The 25196-nt window shown below is 42.1% G+C and overlaps 1 protein-coding gene across 4 annotated transcripts in view; it reads left to right on the top strand.

Moving 5' to 3' along the window:
* The window catches only part of NFE2L2 (nuclear factor, erythroid 2-like 2), a 33924-nt gene extending 8966 nt beyond the window's left edge, over positions 1-24958 (top strand). For 3 of the 4 annotated variants that reach the window (XM_011944027.1, XM_011944026.1, XM_011944024.1), the window contains exons 2-5: positions 20688-20954; positions 21599-21688; positions 22681-22872; positions 23257-24958. In XM_011944027.1, coding sequence (XP_011799417.1) covers positions 20691-20954; positions 21599-21688; positions 22681-22872; positions 23257-24483 — 1773 coding nt within the window. In that variant the 5' untranslated portion in view covers positions 20688-20690 and the 3' untranslated portion in view covers positions 24484-24958. The remainder of the gene's footprint in view (positions 1-20687; positions 20955-21598; positions 21689-22680; positions 22873-23256) is intronic. The other variant, XM_011944028.1, reaches the window with a different exon arrangement.
* Positions 24959-25196: the final 238 nt, after the last annotated feature.

Raw genomic sequence — 25196 nt, 5'->3', positions numbered from 1 at the left:
CTCATCTTTCTTTTTGCTTTGTCTGATGACCTACAGACATTCTGTCAGCTGCTAAAGGATGAGGGACTCCTTTATAAAGATTGACAGGACAGTGCCGCTATTCAAGGAGCTCATTCCATGTGGACCAGTGGGGGCGCTGTTGACGCATGGGCCGGACTTCTCTTTGGAGCGGAGGCCTGTTCCAGGTTACAGGATCGTTGTGACAAGCAGAAAGCACCCCACTTCACCTCCATACAATTCCTAATGCTCCTGGGTGATACACCCGCCCCAGTGGAACCACGGTGGTGCATGGACTTCTAGGACCATTTGAAGCCAGGACTTTGCTGCTTGTTCTTAGGAAATCTCAGAATATTACTTCCTTGTTTTTGGTAGGGAAGCCTGCCATCTCCCCAGGTGGCAGCCTGTTTATACCTTTTATCCTCACCTGAAGCAGGTGATGAGACAGAGGTCATGGAATATAATGAAAGCGCCACAAAGGTAGATTCTGGGTATATTTTATTTACTCAGGTAGAGTGGCTTGTCCAGATCCCTTCACGCAGAGCAACATTTGATATGGTAATTGTTACTGCTGAAGTTTGCCCTTTCTCAGACGTACGACTGCAAGGAATTGGTAACAAAAGGATAAACTAAACATTGTTATTATTTTAATTTTCAAGGAGATAAAGTTAAAATCATATATGTCATATCTCTCTGGGGCTTAACCACCTTTTCTGCTAGGCACTTTTTGAAGAAGTCTGAATACTGAGGTAAGAGAGTAAAGGGGGGAAGTAAGTTTGCCCACTTCTAATCCTTTTTCTGACCATCAGCCTGAGGGAAGTAACTAGAGTCCACTAAGGAAATTCACTTAATCAGCAATTAATCAATTGATTGTTATATCGTCCACATTGCAAAATTCTTTAAAGGATATTTGAAGATATTATCACATTTGTTCTCTTACAATCTATTTTATTGTTTATTTGAAGGGGTGTGTGTTAATAGTTCTTAAGATATCACATTTTATTTCCAGTAGCATATCCAAGAAATAATTTAGAAGTATTGTTAATGGGAATGATGTTAAATAATTTTTCTATGACTAGTAGTTGGGTCATATATGATATAAAACATGGTATCTTTGTTACTTAAGTAATTTGAACTCTAACCCCACATATCTTAGGTAGACAATGAAAATACTGAATTGTGAGTCTAAATCATATACACTTACTCATTCCACAAATATTTATTAGGTATATATATACCCTAGGAAACTTTCAGGGCATGAAGCTGTTTTAATCTTCCAAGATAATGCAGCACATATCCCCCTTGAGGGACATTCGTTTTTCAAATTTTTCCTCTCTGTCTCCTCTGCTTAGGGTATGAGTTCTTCTAAGTAAAGACTGTATTTTAATCTTTTGTGTAGTTCTAATGTCTAGCGCCATGCCTGGTGCTTACTTAATAGTTGCTCAGTCAGTGTGAGGGTAAGTCCATTAACTGCCCTCTAGGAACTTGATATTTTATATAAACTAGTCTGTGATACATGACAAGGCTGTGACAGTGCAGATGAGAAAATGTGACTTCTAACGGGGGTGCTCAGAGAGGATATCCTGGAAGAACTAGCATTTTAACTAGACTTTTCTTTTAAGCCGGTAGATTTTGTTTGGTTCAGGCTTCAGCTGGAAGCTCAAGCAATAGCGCAGGTATGAGCTGGACTATGACAGAATATTGGGCCAGTGGGGGTGACAAGGCTAACTTGGGGGTTGCCATAGAGGGTCTTCAGTGCTCATGTGCACTGTTTCAAGTTTGTACAGGGCATCTGGAAACCATGGAAGAAGGTTCTGGAAAGCGCAAGGCACGTAAACTGGATGTGGATAGGAAGTTATTGTGGCAGGTAAATTGGAAGATGGACAGGTTGGAGGCAGGGAGATGTGAGCAGGCTCCTGCCAAGGTGTAGGTCTGAGCATTGTTGTGACGGCTTAGTTGGTTTGGCATCAGCACACATATTGAGGATCTGTCACTGTAACTCTAAATTGTATCCTTGCTAAACATGTGAAAAGAACTTCTTGGAGCCTCCTTTTTTAAGGAGGGAAGTGGATTGTGCTCAAGCTTGCATGCTCTGCTGTTCCTGTGCTTTAACAGACACTCATCCACCAGTGTGGTCATGGATGAAAGGAGAGGAAAAACTAGCCAGAAGTTGCCATTTTGCTTAAAGAATGGATTCCTTTCTTCCTTAAGGTGGCACAGAGAGTTTCTCTCTTTTTGCCCTTCTCTAAGATTGATTTACTATTTTCAGTAAATTCTAACAGTCTGATCCTTGACTTCCAATTACAATGATTAGCAATATTTGCCCAAGAAAAGAAAAAACAATTTCCTCTCTTTTGTCTCCTATGAGCTTCTCCTGTGAGCTCCAAGCAGACAGATGTGGACGTCTAGCAATGCTGTTAACAACAGCTGTGTCTGTTGGACTCTGCAACACTGGGCACAGTACAAAGTGCTCTGACAAACTCTTCTGCCCTTCGCAATCCTTACTACGCCCCGTGAGGTGAGGCGCATTCTCCCTGTTTTATAGGTGAAGAACTGAGGCAAAAAGAGGTTATGTCATTAGATTTTACAATAGGGTGTGCTTCCGTTTCATCATCTTTAGATTGATGTTACTGTGACATCATCTTCCTAGAATTAACTAAGTGAACTGGGCACAGGAAATAGCACATGGCATACCTTCAGCAAACGGTGGCTAAGATCATTATCATCATTCCATTTCTTGAAAAAAATCCCTCTTTTTTTTTTTTTTTTGAGACAGAGTCTCGCTCTGTCACCCAGGCTGGAGTGCAGTGGTGTGAACTTGGCTCACTGCAAGCTCTGCCTCCCAGGTTCACACCATTCTCTTGCCTCAGCATCCCAAGTAGCTGGGACTACAGGCACACGCCACCACGCCCGACTAATTTTTTGTATTTTTAGTGGAGAAGGAGTTTCACCGTGTTAGCCAGGATGGTCTGGAACTCCTGCCCTCGTGATCTGCCCACCTCAGCCTCCCAAAGTGCTGGGATTACAGGCGTGAGCCACCGCGCCTGGCAAAAATCCCTCCTTGAATTCCAGCATAAACAGTCATGCCCTTTTTTGCTGTTTGCTGTAATCCTCTCATTCTCCTTGGTCTTCTTGGCCTTGTGTGAGGGCGTGGTTGTTGTGGAGACCGAGGTCTTCTGAAACAGAAAACCAACCCATAGCAAGGCCTGGTGTGTGCCCTAGAATGGCAGAGGCCCCACACGCTGCCCTGGCTTCCCTGGAAGATCCTCCAGCCTGTCTGCTGGATTTCTTGTACTTACGGGGATTGTTAAACCATCTCATAGGATTCCTTTCCAGACTCAGTCCTTCACTTGTGGCAGCATTTCTTAACTCTGAGGTTCTAGGCCTAGAAACCCAGTGTCCACAGGTCTAGGGACAGAGAGAGTTTATAGAGAGTGGGAGTGCATCAGTGGAAGGCTGAATCTAAACATGAACTGAGCTGGCCTGGGTGGCCTTGTCCTTTTGCCATCCTCGTAACCCTTTAAAGGCTTTAAGATACTTCTTTTGTAATAACTACCCCTAACTAAATTTGGCCAGGGCTGTGAAGGGAAAGAAAATCTAAGACCCTCAAGGGAGATGACAGCCGACTGTTTTACATTTTTACTACCTTTGTTGTTGCCATGCACAGCTGATACATAAACAAGCAATGGCCTCATCTTCTATTTTTTTATATACTGGTTGGATGCAGAACCCTAAAATGTGGGTGTTTCTCATGGTCATTTGGCATTTGCAACAGGAGCTGAATTTATTAATAGTACTAATACCTCATCCTTGGGTTGTCCGATATTTTTAAGGGGCGTTTGCATACTTTGTTTTTCATATGGAAAATTTTCCATAAGGGCTGGTATCATCTTGGCCTTCCATTGCAGGAACAGCACAGGGAGGTTCGGTGGCTAGGCCACAGTTACCCACACAGCTAGGTAGCAGCAGAGACCCCACCTGGCACCCACCTGGCTTCCTAAGCCCATCGCACTGTGCAGCCTCCCTGAGGAAGCCTAGAGTGGATAGGAACTCTGGTTCTTTAAGATAACCCTGAGTTGGATCTCACTGTCACCATTTATCGATGGGGGGGTGTCTTCAGGCAAAAGTACTTAACCTCTCTTGTTTCTGTTTCCTTACTCCAAAATGGCAATGATCATACGACTACCCACCTGGGTGGATTGGTGTGCGTATGAAGGAAGTCACGGGGACAAGTGGTTGGAAGAGTGTTGAGCACATAGAAAGTACAAGATAAATGGTGGCCATTGTGTTACTAGTTAGACTATATCATACTTGTCTTTAGCTGGGCTTAGAATCTTGACACTGTGATCTTTCATTCTCAGATCTTAATATGAAGGCTTACCAGGTAACCACTGCTCCAACATAATTATTTAGTGGGTTCATACATGTGAAAGCAGTTGAAATACAATTTCTGAACTCAAGGTTAATATATATCCTTAGTTGGAACAGGTAGTACTCTCCCAGCACCTAAAGCCCCTCTCTTCTATCCATTCTTCAGATGACTTTTGCAATAATCATGGTAATTGAGTAGCGTCTGCACCATAACATTGTTGAATAACATCAAAATGATCCGTTTAGCCATCGTGAGCCCTCCTAGTAATTCAGACTCACACCAGCTCTTTCAGGTTATTGAGGTAGCTTTTACAAATAATTGCTAACAGTACAAATACTGTCTCGGGTATTTTGGAAGAGTGAATTTTCCCATTGATTTCAGTGTATCTTTAGAAAGTAACTTGCAAAACAGAAGAGTTTGGTTCAGGTGAACCCACCCCTAAGGAGTGTGGAGGGCCACATTGTAGGTTTACTCTGCACTGCCCCTCGTGCTTGAAATTTGGCTCATGCAACCAAGGATCTGAATTTTTAATTTCGTTAAATTTTGATTTAAATTTTAAAACAGAAGTAGTATAAAATATTTTTCTGTTAAATATACCTTGTAGTTTTGGTAAGACTACATTTTGTGTTACCATGTTGGGTAAGATTTCTTGTAGTGTGTATTGTGTTTTGTCACCTCATTAATAATTTTCTTATTTTGGTTGCATGTTAAAATAATTTTGGATATATTGGGTTAAATAAATATATTGTTAAAATTAAATTCACTTGTTTCTTTTTTTGTTGGTGAGGCTAGGATACTAAAAAATTTAAAATTACCCATGTGGATTGCATTATATTTCTATTAGTGCTGCTTTAGCTGAAAGTAGCCTATTTTTTAAAAAAAATCATTATTTTCAGACTTACATTTGGACTTCATAGAATCAGAGGTATTTAGAGGAAGGGAACTTAGGGGTCACCCCACTCAGCTCCAACCTTTTGCAAGTGATAAGACCAAGGCCAGAGGCTACTATAAAATGATTGACCTCCTCCCAGATGGGGACTGGATCCAGTGGCTTTATAGCCTTTGCGTTGGATCCTGGTTTCACTTGGAAACATAGCAGACATCAGAGCTGCAGAGAACTTCTACCAGATCCAGAGTGAAGAAAATGCCTTATTTATTCATTTATTTACTTATTTATGGAGCCTGGGTCTTGCTCTGTTGCCTAGGCTGTAATACAGTGGCAGAAACACGGCTCACTGCAGCCTCAACCTACTGGGCTCCAGGATCCTCACGCCTTAATCTCCGGAGTAGCCAGAGCCACAGGTACGCGCCACCACGCCTGGCTAATTTTTTTTTTTTTTCTCTCTTTTGTAGTGTCTTCCATGTTGGCCAGGCCGATACCAAAACTCCTGGGCTCAAGAGTTCCTCCTACCTTGGTCCCCCAAAGTGCTGGGATAACAGGTGTGAGCCACCATGCCTGTTTTGGCCGTTTTTAGGGGCCCACACTAATTTTGAGACAGGTTTGCACTTGATAATGTAATGCTAGAGGCTGGGCAGGGGAGATGATCTGCCTGAAAGGGCTGAGAACTGGGAGGCTCTTATTCCTATAGTCTTGAGCAAAGGCACAGTCTTAGAGAACCACACCATATTCAGAGCTTGCGGGTTGGAGCAGAAAAGTCCTCTAAAAAATAAAGAGTACAGGGGCCGGGGGCAATGGCTCATGCCTATAATCCCAGCACTTTGGGAGGCCGAGGCAGGCGGATCACCTGAGGTGAGGAGTTCGAGACCAGCCTGACCAACATGGATAAACCCCGTCTCTACTAAAAATGCAAACGTGGCCAGGCGTGGTGGCGCACGCTTGTAATCCGAGCTACTCAGGAGGCTGAGGCAAGATAATTGCTTGAACCCGGGAGGCAGTGGTTGCGGTGAGCTGAGATCATGCCATTGTACTCCAGCCTGAGCAACAAGAGCGAAACTCTGTCTCAAAAAAAAAAAAGAAGAAAAAGAAAAAAACAGTACAGGTCAGACATTGGGCAATTTTCTCATAGCAGAATTTCATAAGCCCTTAATTTGGTTACAGACTTGAATAGCACACAACAGTTCTCTAAGGGTCAGTTTTCAAAGTAATTCCTAATATTTAATGAATTTTTAAGTAATAGAAATTGCAATAGGAAAGTCTAGCTTGAAATCTAATTTGTGTTAGGTTGACCAGGTGACAACCAACCACCCCTGGATTCTGCTCCGTTAGGTGAGGCCTGGGGCCAGTTGCCCATTTAGCATCTCAGGCCTCAGGATCCTCATTTATAAACCTGGAGTTTGAACTGCGGTCTCCATGATCACTGTCAGCTCTCCTTAGTCAGTTGGTTGTTCTAAATGTAGTTTAATTGCCAGTAAACACCTGTTCCTGAGTGATACATCTTTAGAAAGAAAGCCTTTTCCTGGTCTTTAAGGAGCCAGTAGATGGGTCAACTTGGCTGGACTTGCTTTTTCAAGTCTGCCTTGTCTATTAGAAAGGCCGAGCTTGCTGATTTTGCCGGTTGCATTTGAGTGTACCTGAGACTTTGCCCAACCTCAGTCTTATCTGCGGGTATCCCAGCCTCTGCATTCCTTGCCCCTACAAAATGTGTTGCGAGTACCAAAGGCACAAATGAAAATTAGCTTGGCTGGAGCATGGCTAGGCACACACCAGTGGTTAAAGAAATGCTGTTTGCTGGCTGACACTTCTGGAGTGGAAGTTGATTCCTTTTACTTTTTTTTTTTTTTTTGTGGGGTGGGGCAGAGTTTCGCTTTTGGTGCCCAGGCTGGAGTGCAATGGCTTGGCGCCATCTTGGCTTGGCGCAATCTCGGGTCACCACAACCTCCTCTCCTGGATTCAAGCGATTCTCTTGCCTTAAGATTATAGGCTTCCGCCACCATGCCCGGCTAATTTTTTGTATTTTTAGTAGAGACAGGGTTTCACCATGTTGGCAAGGCTGGTCTTGAACTCCTGAGCTTGTGATCCACCTGCCTCGGCCTCCCAAAGTGCTGGGATTACAGGCTTGAGCCACCGCGCCCGGCCAATTTTATTGTTAAAAGATAGTGGGAAGGGCCCGATTTTGAAATCATCCTGGAATTAAAGTAGGAGGCCTTGTATAAGCAGTTCATATGTATTTATTGAGTGGGTACCATGTGCCAATATGATACAAGATGTGAAGGACACATGAGTTGGGAAAGGCATGGGGAAATGCATGCTCACACTGCTGGTGTGAGTGTAAAAGGTACAACCTCTTTGTAGGGCTTTTTGGCAGTATATACTCTTTGACCCAGCAACTCCACTTTTAAGTATTTATCTTACAGATTCCCTCACACATGTATGAAATGATTTATATACAAGGATATTCATTATAGCAATATTTGTAATGGCAAAAAGAAACAAAAGTCAGATGGGAGATTAATTATATTATTAAGTAATACTGATTTAGTACACCTGTGTAATGAAATAATGTCCAGTCATTAAAAATAGTGAGACAAAGTCTGGGTGCAGTGGCTCACGCCTGTAATCCCAGCACTTTGGGAGGCTGAAGCCAGAGGACTGCTTGAGACCAGCCTGGGCAACACAGTGAGACCCTGTCTCTACAAAAAAAAAAAAAGTAAAATATTAGCCAGGCATAGTGGCACATGCCTGTAATCTCAGCTATTCAGGAGGCTGAGGTGGGAAGATTGCTTGAGCCCAGGAGGTCGAGGCTGCAGCGAGCTGTGATTGTGCCACTGCACTCCAGCCTGGGCAACAGAACAAGACCCTATCTTAGAAAGAAAGGGAAAAAAAAAAGGACAACTCACAACTCTATGCCCTGATGTAGAACCATCTCCAAAATATGTTCAATGAGTGTGGGATACTATGCAATTGTGTGTATTTAATGGCTTCCTAAGAAAACAAAAAAATTGATACTAGTGATTGCCTTGGAGGAGGGTAACTGGGAGATTACTTTTGCAACTTTTAAATTTTATACCACGTACACCTGGTATCTATTTTTAAAAAGCCATTGTCATGCCCTAGATGAGTTTAGTCAGGCCCTAGTAAGAAAACCTTGTAAGACATACCAAGTATGGGGTAATTACTGGCTTTATGGGAAGATTGATTTCAGTGGGAAACTCTCCGTATGCAAGTGAACTGTCCTGATTGCAATGCTAAGCTCTCTTCAGGCAAGTAAGTTGGCCTGATTTGCCTGTTAAGTTGTATGGGGCAGGCAAGTCTGAGTGTCCAGAAGGCAGACCTTCAACTCTTAGTTTCCCGCCTAGGGAGAAGGCACGGGGCTAAAGTGGTTTCCAGAAGGTGTCTGTTGTGGCGTGAACACCAAGGAGCTGTGGACGAGCTTCCCAGGCTCAAGGTCAGAAGGTCTGGGTTGGAGTTCTGCCTCTGCTACTTGCCAAATATGTGATTTGGGGCAGGTTGCTTAATCCCCGAAGCCTCAACGCGTTCCTCTAGAAATGAACATTACAGGCCGGACGCAGTGGCTCACGCATGTAATCCCAGCACTTTGGGAGGCCGAGGCAGGCAGATCACCTGAGGTCAGGAGTTCGAGACCAGCTTGGCCAACATGGCAAAACCCCATCTCTACTAAAAATACAAAAATTAGCCAGGTGTGGTGGCAGGCGCCTGTAATCCCAGCTACTTGGGAGGCTGAGGCAGGAGAATCACTTGAACCCAGGAGGTGGAAGTTGCAGTGAGCTGAGATTATGCCACTGCACTCCAGCCTAGGCAACAGAGCGAGACTCTGTCTCAAAAAAAAAAAAAAGATTACAATACCTGGCCCACCTCCCTCATGCTACTGTAGTGAGGCTCAAATGAGAGAATGCCCATGAACACTCCTGTAAACCATGAAGTACGCAAACACCAGGTGTAACAGAAGCTGTTAGGTACCTGTGAGACCAGCAGGCTAGAGCAAGAGATGCTAATTAAAAAAGAATTAAGGTGAAGCAAAGATCTTTTCCCTCTGCCAAATAACTTGGCAAGAGTTGTAAAATTAGAAAAGTAGACCCTTAGTAGTTTGCTAATCCTTTGACCTCTGACCCTGCACAAATGATCTCACCCTTTAGACCTGTTCTCTTATTTGCAAAATGAGAGGGGCTCTCTGGGTGATTCCTGTGGTCCCTTCCAGTTGTAGCATTCCGTGACAGTGTGGCATTAACAGTAATTCCCATCTTGGCTGAGATGGATGAGTCATACTAACTGAAAAGTCAAAATATGAGGAGGAAGTCTCTTTACGTATGAGAATTTTCCTTGAGCTAGAGACTTAGAGCCTCTGGAGGGGAGATGAGGGAAAACATTGACACCACCAAGAAGGGAGACGAAGGATGTATAAAGAGAATGGAGATGTATTTACTTTTTTTTTCTTTTTTTGACTCGGTGTCTCACTCTGTCGCTCTGGCTGGAGTGCAGTGGCGCAATCTTGGCTCACTGCAAGCTCCGCCTCCCAGGTTCACATCCTTCTCCTGCCTCAGCCTCCCGAGTAGCTGGGACACAGATGCCTGCTACCACGCCTGGCTAATTTTTTGTATTTTTAGTAGAGACAGGGTTTCACCGTGTTAGCCAGGATGGTCTTGATCTCCTGACCTCGTGATCCGTCTGCCTTGGCCTCCCAAAGTGCTGGGATTACAGGCGTGAGCCACTGCACCCAGCCGAGATGTATTTACTTTTTGTGTGTTCTTGCCACCTCCATAGCCTCCTTTGTTTCAAATGCCCACTTGGGCTGGGCCTTTGGAAAATAGATTTAACCCTTGTTTATTGGAAGGATATTCACACAGTAGGCCAGTTATACACTTTATGGCAGTTGTTACCTCCTCTGTGAGGTCTTTCTGTGCAGATTTAGTGGCATCTCCTCCATGCTGCCTGGGCTTCTACTTGCTTCTCATCACTTTGTCTCATAACTCAGATCAGAGACTGTCTCTTACTCATCTTTGTATCCCTAGCACCTGAGGAGTGGTATTAGATGGTTAGATGGATTAGTGATCCATTTAGGGTATTTACACTAATCTTCTTGATCTTGACCACCACCTTTATAACCACCACCATTCTAGAAGTTTTAACTTTTTCTTTTTTTTTGAGACAGTTTTGCCCTTGTCACCCAGGCTGGAGTGCAATGGTGTGATCTTGGCTCACTGCAACCTCTGCCTCCCTGGTTCAAGCGATTCTCCTGCCTCAGCCTCCCGAGTAGCTGGGACTACAGGTGTGCGCCACCATGCCCAGCTAATTTTTTTGTGTTTTTAGTAGAGACAGGGTTTCACCGTGTTAGCTAGGATGGTCTTATCTTCTGACTTTGTGATCCACCCGTCTCAGCCTCCTAAAGTGCTGGGATTACAGGCGTGAGCCACCGCACCCAGCAAAGATCTATTTTTTTTAAGCTAAGTGTTTTATACGTATAATAATATTGTTAATAAAATGTATCTAAAATTCATACCACCAGCACACACGGTCTCTGGCTAGCAGCAGTAAATGGCATTTAGTACTTACTTAGGCCCCAAACCTGGATGACTGACTGTACTGACTTATTACTTTTAGCTATTTGTAGGTAGTTACATCTGAAAATTGACCCAGGCACAATGGTCCATGCCTGTAATCTCAGCACTTTGGGAGACCAAGGCAGGAGGATCAGTTGGGGCCAAGAATTTGAGACCAGCATGAGCAACATAGCAAGAACCATCTCTACAAAAACTAAAGATTAACCAGGCATGGTGATGCATGCTACTTGGGAGGCCAAGGTGGGAGGATCACTTGAGCCTAGGAGTTAGAAGCTACAGTGAGCTAGGAAGGTGCCACTGCACTCCAGCCTGGGCCACAGAGCAAGACTCTTATCTCTTAAAAAAAAAAAAAAATCTGAAAAGGACCCCAAGGATTGAACTAATAATTTATCTTTACAAATGCAGGACCAAAAGAGAGGGTCAAGGATCACCTGGGGAGTTTAGAAGTGGCAGAAGTCTCTGTAGAAGCCCTACGGTGTGAATGTGCTAGAGTATGTGTGCCCATCCTCATGGGGGACTCCCTTGGAGGAGGAGGGTACACCAGCATGGGCAGCAAAGCTGTTTGACCTCAAGGTGGAGATCTGAACCACTTGGTTAGTCCATGCCCAGTTAATTTCTATGGAGGTTTGGTAAAGTAGGTTAGGGAGTTGGATCCAATGTTCCTGAAGGTTCTGTTGGTAATATGGCAGGGTCAGGTCGGGAGTGGGGAGGGTTGGATCATTCTAAGGGCAGTAGAAGACCTAATCCCAAGGGTGAGAAGTTCCTCTCCTGTGGAGGACAGCATTTAGAACTCAGTACATACATGGATGGTTCAAATATGGGGAGGAGATTAGAAAAATTTATCCTAATGTTTGCTTGTTAAATCAAGCCATTCTCTCAGCAAAGTAGTGAAACCCTTACGTAAGTCCTTTGAAGCCTAGCAGCAGTATCCTACTCAAACACAAACCACCGGAAAAAAAAAAAAACAAAAAACCTCCTTGGGGACCCAGATGTGAAACCTCTCTCGTGGAAAATTCAGCACCATGTGCTCTTTGCAGAAGGTAGGATCACCTGCTGTTTTGGAAATTAACTTTTTTTCTGACATCTTTTTGACCGAACTTTGCATGTGCCTCTTGAGAAAATAATCCAAATTCTTGCTTTCTTCACTTTCCAGTTTTGCTTTATCTTTGCATCATGCTCTGCAGTTTACAGACAAGCATAATGGGTAAGAGTTCCAGTAAATTGGCTGGATCATATTTCTTAGACCGAGTCATGACTGAGGAACTTGTTTGGGAACAGGAAGCAGCCCATGAAAACGTCTGCACATAGTAACCTGCCAGATTGAAGAAACTGGACCACTTTTAGAGGAAAGATAAAAGGGTAGAAAATTGGTTCTATAACTCAGGGAATGGTAATTTTGTGAACTAGGGTTTTAACTTGTTGAATAATTCGTCTTTGTGTGTATTTGGGCTTTTTTATGCTGTTAAAAGTCTCTAGTTTTTCAAGATAAGGGAAAGGAAAACTTGGATTCGTGGTAACTGTTGCTACCTCTTAAGTGTCTCTGCTGATGTATACAACATGTTGCTCAGCCAGTTTTTTTTTTTTAAGGCACTGTAGTTACATAGAAATAAACCTGGCAACATTTACATTTGGCCTAGACGACTGTAAGGCCCCCTTTGTCTCCAGTATTCTATGGTTCTGTATTTTAATCACTTACAATCAAGATAGCAAATCAGTCTAGTAAAACCAAAAGTACTGGAATGTGGGCAAATAGAAAGAATGACCTAGAATTCTTGCTGAGAAAACAGTTGGCATTGCTATATTCTTCTAATGCTGTGTGAGAGAAGCCACAGAATTAAATAGGCAGGTAAATGTTTATGAAATGTAATAGTCATCAGCAAGATGTATTTTAAAAACACATCTGCTTGGTGTCATTTTGCTTTATTTAATAAGGATTATGACTGCAAGGTAGAAATTTGTAAATGAAGGAGATCTCTGTTGTTTTGTTTTGTTTGTGCTTTTGTTTTAAGACAGGGCTGGAGAGCAGTACGTGATCATGGCTCACTGCAACCTTCATCTCCTGGGCTCAAGTGATCCTCCCACATCAGTTTCCCAAGTAGCTGGGACTACAGGAGTGTCCCATCATGCCTGGCTAATTTTTTAATTTTTTCGTAGAGTTGAGGTCTCACTATGTTGCCCAGGTTGGTCTCAAACTCGTAGACTCAAGTGATTTTCCCACCTCAGCCTCCCAAAGAACTGGGATTACAGGTGTGAGCCACCGTGACTGGCTGTTATTTTATCAGTTCCTCAAAATTCAAGCATGCCCTCAAATGCTTGAGGGCATATAGCTCTTTTGCAGCCTCATATAGCTCTTAATTTGGTTTATATTCATCCAGATGGTAGGATATGTTTCATGTTCCACCTGGTTTTGTTAGAAATACTTGGGCAATGTCTATGGGAAAAAAACATTGAACCAGATTTAGCTTTCAGGTAAATAATGTAATCACCTGGGAATAATATGAAGAATGAAATGAAAGAAAGAAAAATATAATCAAGTGTAACTTAGACTCTGAATGCTGGTAACTAAGATTTGGATGAAGGAGGGATCTCAGGGGAATAACATTAAGATATTTTTTTAATGGAAATACATGATTTTAAGAAGGAATAACTTAAGACATTCCAACTTTATACTACATTAAAGTAAAAAGAGCAAGGATCAGTTTTCTCTTTGGAGCAAGGCTCAGTTTCACTTACTGTTGAGAGTAGTGTGTATAATTAATTTTTTTAACAGTTTATTGATGAAATTTATTTTTAGAAGGAAATCTCCCATCACCTTCCTGTCATTCTCAGGGCAAGGTAGAGGGTAGGAGAGGGAAGGGAGACTCAGGGGAAATGGGAGGTGTAAGCCTTAATTAGACATTTGAGTGTTTAAAAGAAACCGTTTTATTTTTCATTTCAAATACTTTGTCTCAGTTTACTGAATAGCCTTAATTTAGGACAGGGATTGTGTTATCTTTTCTGATATTTTGGATCATCTAAGCATGATAAATGCTGGTTTATTCAAGGCACTAAAATTGACTTGCAAAAGACATATTTAGTATGGAGTCTGCATTCAAGTCCTTTCTTCTTTGTTTATCCTGGTACAAAGATGTTTGTTTTAAAGTGGTATGAGTTAATTGTCCAACTTCAGATTTCCCTAAATGTGTAACAGATTACCCAGTTGGCAAATGATGATATCTATTTTTTAAACATGAATATTTCCGTTAGGCCAGATGGTGATTTCACATGAATTGTCCAACATTTGTTTCTTATCAAATTGTCTTCTTTTGTCTAAGCCAAGCTAGCAACATAATTTGGAACACACTCAGGAATCACTAAAGAACAAGAGCCAAAAAAATTCAGACACCAAGTGGCAGACGGCATTTGCTCCATATGCCATGCAAAGGCTCCCGGCCAGTGCTTGCATGGCCCTTGGGAAGCTTTCTCACCCGTTGTAAGGAAGTATCTGTGGAGTGCTGTGTAGCCCATCCACCTGCTTTCCTCTCTCTACTCAAACCCTACTTATCTAACACTTTGTACTGTGGCCTTCCTCCATGGGGGACTTGCACTTCCTCAAAGCCCTGGATTTCTGTGCAGAAGAGCAGTTTTAGTTCTTCCTTAGGCACTTCCTTTCCTCCTGTCTAGTATCATGTTCTTGTTTGTTATGGGCTCCACCCAGACGATTATTTCCTCTTAGATGATGTGTGAGCCTTGCAGAGAGCTGGGTCATTTGTGGAATAAATCATGTGCCCAGTCACACGCCTCCTTACAGGAAATGGTCGCTGCATATTAGCTTAGCACAAAACACAGTAGTGAACTTGTGGGCCTCCCCAACAGTGAGTCTTCAGTTAACTTCTGCTGTTTTTTTTTTTTTAAACATAAAGCTTTGAATGTTTCGTACAGTATGAAATCTCTGCAGGATTTTGCCCGCTGAAACAGATGTGAAAATCTGAGTAGCACAGAGTATGACATTAAGGCCATAACAATAAACCCATTGTTGCTGCATTCTAAATTTGATTAAGATGTCTGTTTTTGGGAATCCAAAATAGTTGCTTCAAATTTAGCTTTTTTCTTTTATGAAGCAGTCTTTTTTGAGATCTCTCATAGCAAGAAAAAACATTACATAAACTTTTTTTTTGAGACAAGGTCTCACTTTGTTACCCAGGCTGGAGTGCAGTGGCATGATCTTGGCTCACTGCAGCCTCGACCTCCTGGGCTCAAGCAGTCCTCCCACCTTCGCGCCCCCAAGTAGCTGAGACTACAGGCACATGCCACTACGCCCGGCTAAGTTTTGTATTTTTAGTAGAGACAGGGTTTCACCACATTGCCCAGGCTGGTCTCGAACTTGAGCTCAAGCTCCAGATCTGCCAGTCTTGGCCTCCCAAAGTGCTAAGATTACAGGTGTGAGCCACCGTGCCTGGCCACATAAATATAAACTTAAAAATACACAGGAAAACCTTTCAGAACACTTTGAAACCTATTTTGGTCCTATTACAATTGCACTGAATGCCCCACAGCCTAATGAAGACCAATTAGATGTTGTCATTTGGTGACATTCTTGGTGGAGACAGTAAGCTAGGGCCACAGGAGCTGCTTAGTCTCCCAGGGTCCAGCATTGTTTTAGATAACGTGAACAGGATGCTCAAGAGCTAGTCTAAATAATGCTTCATAGCTTATTTTTCCTGTTTGTTGATAAGGATTCATAAAGGTGTCCTTTTCTGGTCATGTCAGGAGAAATTCAAATAAAAAACATTGAATTGGTTTGGAGTTGTCCATTGAAGGGTACTCACAGCAGGAATTGAGTGGCAATTGAGCGTGTGTGTGTGTATGTATGTAAACATTTCTGTTAGAGTGTATGCTAATGTATATGGGGTGCCCACTGCCGTCACCACCCCCCCATCAACAGTAACAAAACCATCAATAGCAATATCCACCAAAACTTCTAATTTGCTTATTAATTTGCTTTATTATTTGTAAATAATTCAGAATCTCTCTGAGATCAAAATCCTTTTTTATTACAACATGTTAATAGTAGTCTAATTCAGACCTGCCCTGAGGAAGAACCAAGCAATGAAGCTGTCCATGATTTTAGAAGTTAATTGACTCATTCTTTCTGACCATCTAGATAGTCCCAACATTATTTTAGGCTCCTCCTAGTTAGGTCCACTACCTCATTATTATCCATTGGCCTGGACTTTGGTCTCGCTTATACAGCAAGTAGTAGAGCCTATCACTGTCGACATGTAAACATTTGCATATTTTACATTTATAGAGATACTTTTCACATGTCTCATTTGATCCACTAACATCTGTATGCTTGGAGGATGGAATAATTAAACAATGTATAGCTAAAACCATTCAAACCTCTCAAATATTATCATCTGATGGGAAGGAAAAGGGGGAAAGAGGAAATTAAATATAGTTATTTCAATTCTTGGCATGATTGACACTGACAATTAAAGAGTAAATTCCATTCAATATTTTCTTCCAACTCATGAGGGTTGGTTGTAAGGATACTTTGCAAGTCAGATTTGTGAGCAGATGTTTGCAACCTAAATTGCTTCAGTTGCATGAAAAAGTCACAACCTTTCACTGATTTTTATCCTGGGATCTCTTTAACAAGGAAAAACCTCAGGCCCAGGAAGTCTGGGGTAAGTGAGGCAGGGATGTGTCAAAGTGCACTTTTCCCCAGGTGCAGGGACAAGTATTTGAGTTTCTTTTATTGACCTTGCAAAGAGCTTTGCACACTTTGCACATCAGTTCTTGAGATGGGTGGGAACATGGACTGCCTGTTTTATGGAGTTCAATTAAGATTGCAGGACCATGCATTCCTTTCATTTTTGGTGCTAGTACCTAGAAGATGGGAATATATTGAACACTTAATACCTTGCTTGGGCATATAGCTCCAGTTTGCAGAAAGTCTAGATAGGACACTCTGCTATATATCTAGTTTTACTGAGAAGAAAGGGCCCAAGCTAATCAGAATTTTAAAGTAGGTTTCTCAGCCTGGCGTGGTGACTCACACCTGTGATCCCAGCACTTTGGGAGGCCGAGGGAGGCAGATCACTTGAGGTCAGGAGTTTGTGACCAGCCTGGCCAACATGGCGAAACCCTGTCTCTACTAAAAATACAAAAATCAGCCAGGCATGGTGGCACGCACCTGTAATCTCAGCTACTGGGGAGGCTGAGGTGAGAGAACTGCTTGAACCCGGGAGGCAGAAGTTGTAGTGAGCTGAGCTTGCGCCACTGCACTCCAGCCTGGGCAACAGAGCGAGACTCTTGTCTCAAAAAAATAAATCAATAAAATAAAGTAGGTTTCTCTATACCTTGGAATTTTCTATCTCCCATGATAACCTTTGGGTAAACATGTCCATCAAAATGGAAACAAATCAATTTTTAAAATAGAAATTATTCTCGTGTCTATTTTAGTGGGAATCCCCCTGAGAAGATAGCCATGTATGACTGAATGCTCTGTGGTTGCTATTTTGTTGCTCTTGGCCAGGAAACTGATCGAAGTGACATACTTAATCTGACCTGCAGACTGGCCACTTCATACTACCAAGATTCCAAAGCAAAGTGTATATACAGTCGGCCCCATGTAGCCTCTGGTTCCATGATGCAACCAATGGCAGATTGGTTGAAAAATATTTGGAAAAAGGCCAAGTGCAGTGGAGTGGTTCATGCCTGTAATCCTAGCACTTTGGGAAGCTGAGGCAGGAAAATCACTGGAGCCCAGGAATTCAAGACCAGCCTGGGCAAAATGGCAAGACCTCATCTCTACAAAAAGTAATTAGCTGGGCTTGGTGGCGTGTGCCTGTAGTCTCAGCTACTTGGGAGGCTGAGGTGGGAGGATCATTTGAGCCCAAGTGAAGGCTGCAGTGAGCCATGATTGCATCACCACACTCCAGCCTGGGTGACAGAGTGAGATCCTATCTCAAAATGAGTAACTAAATAATAAAATTTTAAAAAAAATGGAAAAAAATGAAAAAATAACATAATACACAAATAAAATACAGTATAACAACTATTTACACAGCATTTACACTTTATTAGGTATTGTAAGTAATCCAGGGATGATTTAAAGTATATAAGGGGATGTGCACAGGTCATGTGCAAATGCCATGCCATTTTATATTAGTGTAGGCTCATGGCTAATAAAGCATGAACCCGACTGAAGCTGCCTGTGTCCTTGTTCAGCCACTTTCTGGTAGTATCTCTTTTTTCTTAACCTCAGTATTCTTATAACAGGGATGTTTTCTCTGTATAAGGCTGTTTTGAGGAATAGTTTCTATATGTAAAGTACTTAGAACAGTGCATAGCATATTGGCCGGGTGCAGTGGCTCACGCCTGTAATCCCAAGCACTTTGGGAGGCCGAGGTGGGCGGATCACGAGGTCAGGTGATCGAGACCATCCTGGCTAACACGGTGAAACCCCGTCTCCACTAAAAATACAAAAAATTAGCTGGGAGTGGTGGCGGGCGCCTGTAGTCCCAGCTACTTGGGAGGGTGAGGCAGGAGAATGGTGTGAACCCGGGAGGCGGAGCTTGCAGTGAGCCGAGATCGCGCCACTGCACTCCAGCCTGGGCGACAGAGCGAGACTCCGTCTCAGAAAACAAAAACAAAAACAAAAAACCATGCGTGGCATCTAGGAAGCCCTTAATAGATACTGGCTTAAAAATAATTAGTTATTTCCTAGTGAGGTATACCTAACTACAAGTGCTGTTTTAACTATGCCTACTCTGTGTGCTTTACACTAGATATTGTTCAAGGCTAGAATAATGAGCCCCATGAGCAGGGTTTCATAGCATTTAAGATTCCAACACCAGCCTTCAGTCATGGGTACAGGTGGCCTGTGCCATCCAGCTAGCTGTGCTGCCTCCAGACTGGGTGGCCTGCTCCTCCTCCGTTGGATAAAAATAGCCTGACTCCTCACTGAAACAACCACCATGTTATTTGTGTCCTTGGGAAGCTGAAAGTAATAGAGCTCTAAGTCTGGCATTGCCAGCTGTCAGCAGAACTGAAATGCAAAGTGCGACATGTGTCTACACTGTACCCACTGGCCTCCAAGTCGCAACTTCCATTCCCCCATCTTGATTTTTTTCCATTCTCAAATTCGTTATTTCCCCTATAGGTGATTGTGGAATGGAAACAGATTTAGATTTCCTACCTATTTAGATTTTTTCCATACTAAAATTACAAAGCAGAAAAACTGCTATTGACACATTTTTGGTTAGGAAAATCTGGATGTGGTTCCTATGCCTAGCCTAGTCGTATAAATTCTCTCCTCATGTATCTTTGTGTGTGTGTGAAACAGGGTCTTGTCACCCAGGCTGGAGTGCAGTGGTGCAATCACAGCTCACCATGGTCTTGACTTCCTGGGTTCAAGCGATCCTCTCACTTCAGCCTCCCTAATAGTAGGGACTACAGGCTCACATCACCACGTGCAACTAATTTGTTTTGATTTTTGGTAGAGACAGGTAGTAACTCCTGGGCTCCAGCAATCCTCCTGCCTTGGCCTCCCAAACTCCTGGGATTACAGGCATGAGTCACTATGCCCAGCCTCTCCTCATCAAAACCGTTCCCTCTTTGTAAGATTCTTCCTATGTCTTAAAACTGAATACTTTTAATCCTTCCCTGGAGCCATAGTTTTATTTACTTATTTATTTGGCACGGTCTCACTTTGTTGCCCAGGCTGGAGTGCAGTGGCACAATCATAGGCTCACAGCAGCCTTGACCTCCTGGACTCAAGTGATCCTCCCTCCTCAGCCTCCTGAGTAGCTGGGACTACAGGTGTGCGCCACCACACCAGTTTTGTTGTTGTTGTTTGTTTTTGTTTTGGTAGAAACAGGGTCTCTCCATGTTGCCCAGGCTGGTTGCGAACTCCTGGGCTCAAGCAATCCACCCGCCTCAGCCTCCCAAAGTGCTGGGCTTGTAGGCGTGAGCCACCGCACCTGTCCCTGTCTGCTCTTTTTTTTTTTTGAGATGGAGTCTTGTTCTGTTGCCCAGGCTGGAGTGCAGTGGCGTGATCTCGGCACACTGCAACCTCCGCCTCTCAGGTTCAAGCCGATTCTCCTGCCTCAGCCTCCCAAGTAGCTGGGATTACAGGCATGTACCACCACACCCGGCTGACTTTTGTATTTTTAGTAGAGATGGGGTTTCACCATGTTGCCCAGGCTGGTCTCGAACTCCAGACCTCAGGTGATCCACCCACTTCAGCCTCCCAAAATGCTGGATTACAGGCATATAGGTGAGCCACAGAGATAACAGTAGCAAGCAGTGATGGGGAGAAGATAATCAATCTAGTGTAGGAAAGATGGAAAGAATGGTGATATTTCACAACTGCTAGATTGACACTTTAACTTGGGAGTTATCCCTCTATAAACTGGATATTTGCTGAGCAAAGTTTAAAGAAAGCTCCATGTATTCAGTAATGTTTTCCAAACCCCACTTCTCACAAGCCAGTGGCTTTGAGTGCTTGCTCTAATTTCTATATTGCATTAAACAAGGGTGGGATTTCTTTTCATTCAAACCATTTGTGACTTTGCCCTTTAGTGACCTCTACCGTCACCCTATCATTAATGATCCAAGTGATTAGAATGGATGGCTATGTGTTTGTAGGTTGTTTGTTGTCTTTAATGAATAGATTCATTGAATGGAATTAACTGTGCTCTTCTAGAACATTGGATCTGTGTTCTCATTTAGATTGTATTTGTAATCTCCCCACTCCCCACCATCAACAGTGGCATAATGTGAATTAATATATGTGGTATCTGCCATTTAAAAACCATGATCTCTCTCCTTCCTTTTTTTGTCTTAAACATAGGACATGGATTTGATTGACATACTTTGGAGGCAAGATATAGATCTTGGAGTAAGTCGAGAAGTATTTGACTTCAGTCAGCGACGGAAAGAGTATGAGCTGGAAAAACAGAAAAAACTTGAAAAGGAAAGACAAGAACAACTCCAAAAGGAGCAAGAGAAAGCCTTTTTCGCTCAGTTACAACTAGATGAAGAGACAGGTGAATTTCTCCCAATTCAGCCAGCCCAGCACATCCAGTCAGAAACCAGTGGATCTGCCAACTACTCCCAGGTAGAGTACTCCATTCTTGGGAAACTTATGGCAGGGTTTAGGGAAACACTGACCAAGGAATTAAAATATCTGGATTTGAGTTCCAGCTTTGCCTTTTTACTTAACTTTGTCAAATCTACCTTCCAACCTCAGCCTCCTGATGAGTCCAGTACCCAACCTACTAATCTTTACAGAGTTATTGTGAGGATTGGGAAGACATAAGTTACACAAAAGAGTTTTGCAAAGTATAGAAACATCCCGTAAGGATCAAGTAGCAGCAATAGAAGTAGTGGCAGGAGAACCAAGTAGTAGGGATTACTGGCGTTACTGTGTGTGGCAAGCACTGTTTTAAGAACTTAACATACACTGACTGATTTAATCAACACAACTATATTAATTAGGTACCATTATCCCTATTTTATCTGCGATGAGCAACTGAAGCTGAAAAAGGTTAAATAATTTGCCCAGATCACTCAGAAAATTGGAGGAACTAAGATTTGAACCCACATGGTCTGGTTCAAATTGTGTACCAAAGTGATCTCTGAAATAAGATAAATATTTACCTAACTTGATTATATTTTATGAACATCAATTATTGAATATTTTACTTGGCAATGGAATATGTAACCATTTTTGTCTTCCTTTGTGTCATTCCCTTTTATCAGGTTGCCCACATTCCCAAATCAGATGCTTTGTACTTTGATGACTGCATGCAGCTTTTGGCACAGACATTCCCGTTCGTAGATGACAATGAGGTGAGGTATAAAGTAACCTGGTTAGTAGCAAAACTCCCTAACTATAAAATAACAATCATATTCTATGTAAGTCCCGTCAATGAGTCTCCACTTAAAAGAATAAAAACAGTTTTAGGAGGAAATTTTTTTTTTTTTTTTGAGACGGAGTCTCGCTCTGTCGCCCAGGCTGGAGTGCAGTGGCCGGATCTCAGCTCACTGCAAGTTCTGCCTCCCGGGTTTATGCCATTCTCCTGCCTCAGCCTCTCGAGTAGCTGGGACTACAGGCGCCCGCCACCTCGCCCGGCTAGTTTTTTTTTTTGTATTTTTTAGTAGAGACGGGGTTTCACCGTGTTAGCCAGGATGGTCTTGATCTCCTGACCTCGTGATCCACCCGTCTCGGCCTCCCAAAGTGCTGGGATTACAGGCTTGAGCCACCGCGCTCGGCCTAGGAGGAAATGTTTTAACCAAGGAAATACTCTATCAAGGAAACCTTAGCCTATAGATAACTTTACAATTAAGAAAAAAAATTTAAAAAAACCTTCACACAATACAAAACCAAAATCATTTACTATTGCATAGCCAGAAACATGGACAGCATAACCATGGAAACAAAGAACTCATTTGCTGCAAGTATCTAAGAGGTTTTGGTGAGTAAAAAGCCAGCTGGGCAATAAACGAAGACTTCTTCAGTTAACAGTTTTAATAAATCGGTTTTATCGGTACCACTATGCTAGATATTATATAAACTAAATCCTAAAGATTGTACTTACTCATTTTAAAGTTTACTTTCAAATGCATAGGCTGAAACAATTAGGCCAGCAAACAGTAAATTTGAGTCAGTGTGGTAGGAAAAAAAGATTTGTTTCATTATTTACAAACAGGGGTCATGACTGGTTAGTAAGTAGAGAGACACGGAACTGCAGCTGATTCCATTTTGTACTGTGGTGGTGCCTTAGAGCTTACTTATCCCCTGTTGGTGGAAGACTCATCAATCAATGCCTTATCAATTTTAGGTTTCTTCGGCTACGTTTCAGTCACTTGTTCCTGATATTCCCGGCCACATCGAGAGCCCAGTCTTCATTGCTACTAATCAGGCTCAGTCGCCTGAAACTTCTGTTGCTCAGGTAGCCCCTGTTGATTTAGACGGTATGCAACAGGACATTGAGCAAGTTTGGGAGGAGCTATTATCCATTCCTGAGTTACAGGTAACTAAAATAGAATGTAATACTGAAGATAGTATTTTATATTCAGTGCCTTTAGTCATTCTGATTATTTATATGCCACCTATTTTAGGAAGGATTGGAGGGTGCTATTAAATTAGTCATGAGTACTGCCCATGCTAGTTAAATGGGTCGGATATCTTGAAGATAGAATGTTATAAACCTCACGTCTGATCTGGGAACTCTGAAAATAATACATATGCTTAGGCATAAATATGTATTGGAAATGAGAATTATCTCTAAATGATAGAGATAATAAATTATAGAGATAAGCGTGAAGATAATGTGGGTAGGGAGTTTATCTAAATTTATCACGTATTATCATGGATTAACTTTGATTTATATAGTGTAAACTTCTTTCCCATGCAGTGTCTTAACATTGAAAATGACAAGCTGGTTGAGACTACCACGGTTCCAAGTCCAGAAGCCAAACTGACAGAAGCTGACAATTATCATTTTTACTCATCTATACCCTCAATGGAAAAAGAAGTAGGTAACTGTAGTCCACATTTTCTTAATGCTTTTGAGGATTCCTTCAGCAGCATCCTCTCCACAGAAGACCCCAACCAGCTGACAGTGAACTCATTAAATTCAGATGCCACAGTCAACACAGATTTTGGTGATGAATTTTATTCTGCTTTCATAGCTGAGCCCAGTATCAGCAACAGCATGCCCTCACCTGCTACTTTAAGCCATTCACTCTCTGAACTTCTAAATGGGCCCATTGATGTTTCTGATCTATCACTTTGCAAAGCTTTCAACCAAAACCACCCTGAAAGCACAGCAGAATTCAATGATTCTGACTCTGGCATTTCACTGAACACAAGTCCCAGTGTGGCATCACCAGAACACTCAGTGGAATCTTCCAGCTGTGGAGACACACTACTTGGCCTCAGTGATTCTGAAGTGGAAGAGCTAGATAGTGCCCCTGGAAGTGTCAAACAGAATGGTCCTAAAACACAACCAGTACATTCTTCTGGGGATACGGTACAACCCTTGTCACCATCTCAGGGGCAGAGCACTCCCGTGCATGATGCCCAATGTGAGAACACACCAGAGAAAGAATTGCCTGTAAGTCCTGGTCATCGAAAAACCCCATTCACAAAAGACAAACATTCAAGCCGCTTGGAGGCTCATCTCACAAGAGATGAACTTAGGGCAAAAGCTCTCCAGATCCCATTCCCCGTAGAAAAAATCATTAACCTCCCTGTTGTTGACTTCAACGAAATGATGTCCAAAGAGCAGTTCAATGAAGCTCAACTAGCATTAATTCGAGATATACGTAGGAGGGGTAAGAATAAAGTGGCTGCTCAGAACTGCAGAAAAAGAAAACTTGAAAATATAGTAGAACTAGAGCAAGATTTAGATCATTTGAAAGATGAAAAAGAAAAATTGCTCAAAGAAAAAGGAGAAAATGACAAAAGCCTTCACCTACTGAAAAAACAACTCAGCACCTTATATCTCGAAGTTTTCAGCATGCTACGTGATGAAGATGGAAAACCTTATTCTCCTAGTGAATACTCCCTGCAGCAAACAAGAGATGGCAATGTTTTCCTTGTTCCCAAAAGTAAGAAGCCAGATGTTAAGAAAAACTAGATTTAGGAGGATTTGACCTTTTCTGAGCTAGTTTTTTTGTACTATTATACTAAAAGCTCCTACTGTGATGTGAAATGCTCATACTTTATAAGTAATTCTATGCAAAATTATAGCCAAAACTAGTATAGAAAATAATATGAAACTTTAAAAAGCATTGGAGTGTCAGTATGTTGAATCAGTAGTTTCACTTTAACTATAAACAATTTCGTAGGACACCATTTGGGCTAGTTTCTGTGTAAGTGTAAATACTACAAAAACTTATTTATACTGTTCTTATGTCATTTGTTATATTCATAGATTTATATGATGATATGACATCTGGCTAAAAGCAAATTATTGCAAAACTAACCACTATGTACTTTTTTATAAATACTGTATGGACAAAAAATGGCATTTTTTATATTAAATTGTTTAGCTCTGGCAAAACAATTTTAAGAGCTGGTACTAATAAAGGATTATTATGACTGTTAAATTATTTGTTTGGGATTCCTTTGAGTTTATTCACAAGTAGTATTTTCCATAAGATAATCATTCTTTTAATTTAGATGTTTTGCATTTTCACAATGTTTTATTTGAAAATATAAAAATCATTTTATACTAAATTTCTCGTACCAGGGTTACAAAAAAATAAAGTATGTCAAGAGGATACTTTGCCTCTTCAATAGCAGGTACATCTAAACCCAAGAAAATGTTATACACTGACATGAAAGCAT

The sequence above is a fragment of the Colobus angolensis genome, unplaced genomic scaffold, assembly GCF_000951035.1.
Source record: "Colobus angolensis palliatus isolate OR3802 unplaced genomic scaffold, Cang.pa_1.0 Scaffold224, whole genome shotgun sequence".
Classification (NCBI taxonomy): Eukaryota; Metazoa; Chordata; class Mammalia; order Primates; family Cercopithecidae; genus Colobus; species Colobus angolensis.
Note: the sequence above shows the minus strand (reverse complement) of the source record. Positions and strands in the feature narration are given on the sequence as shown.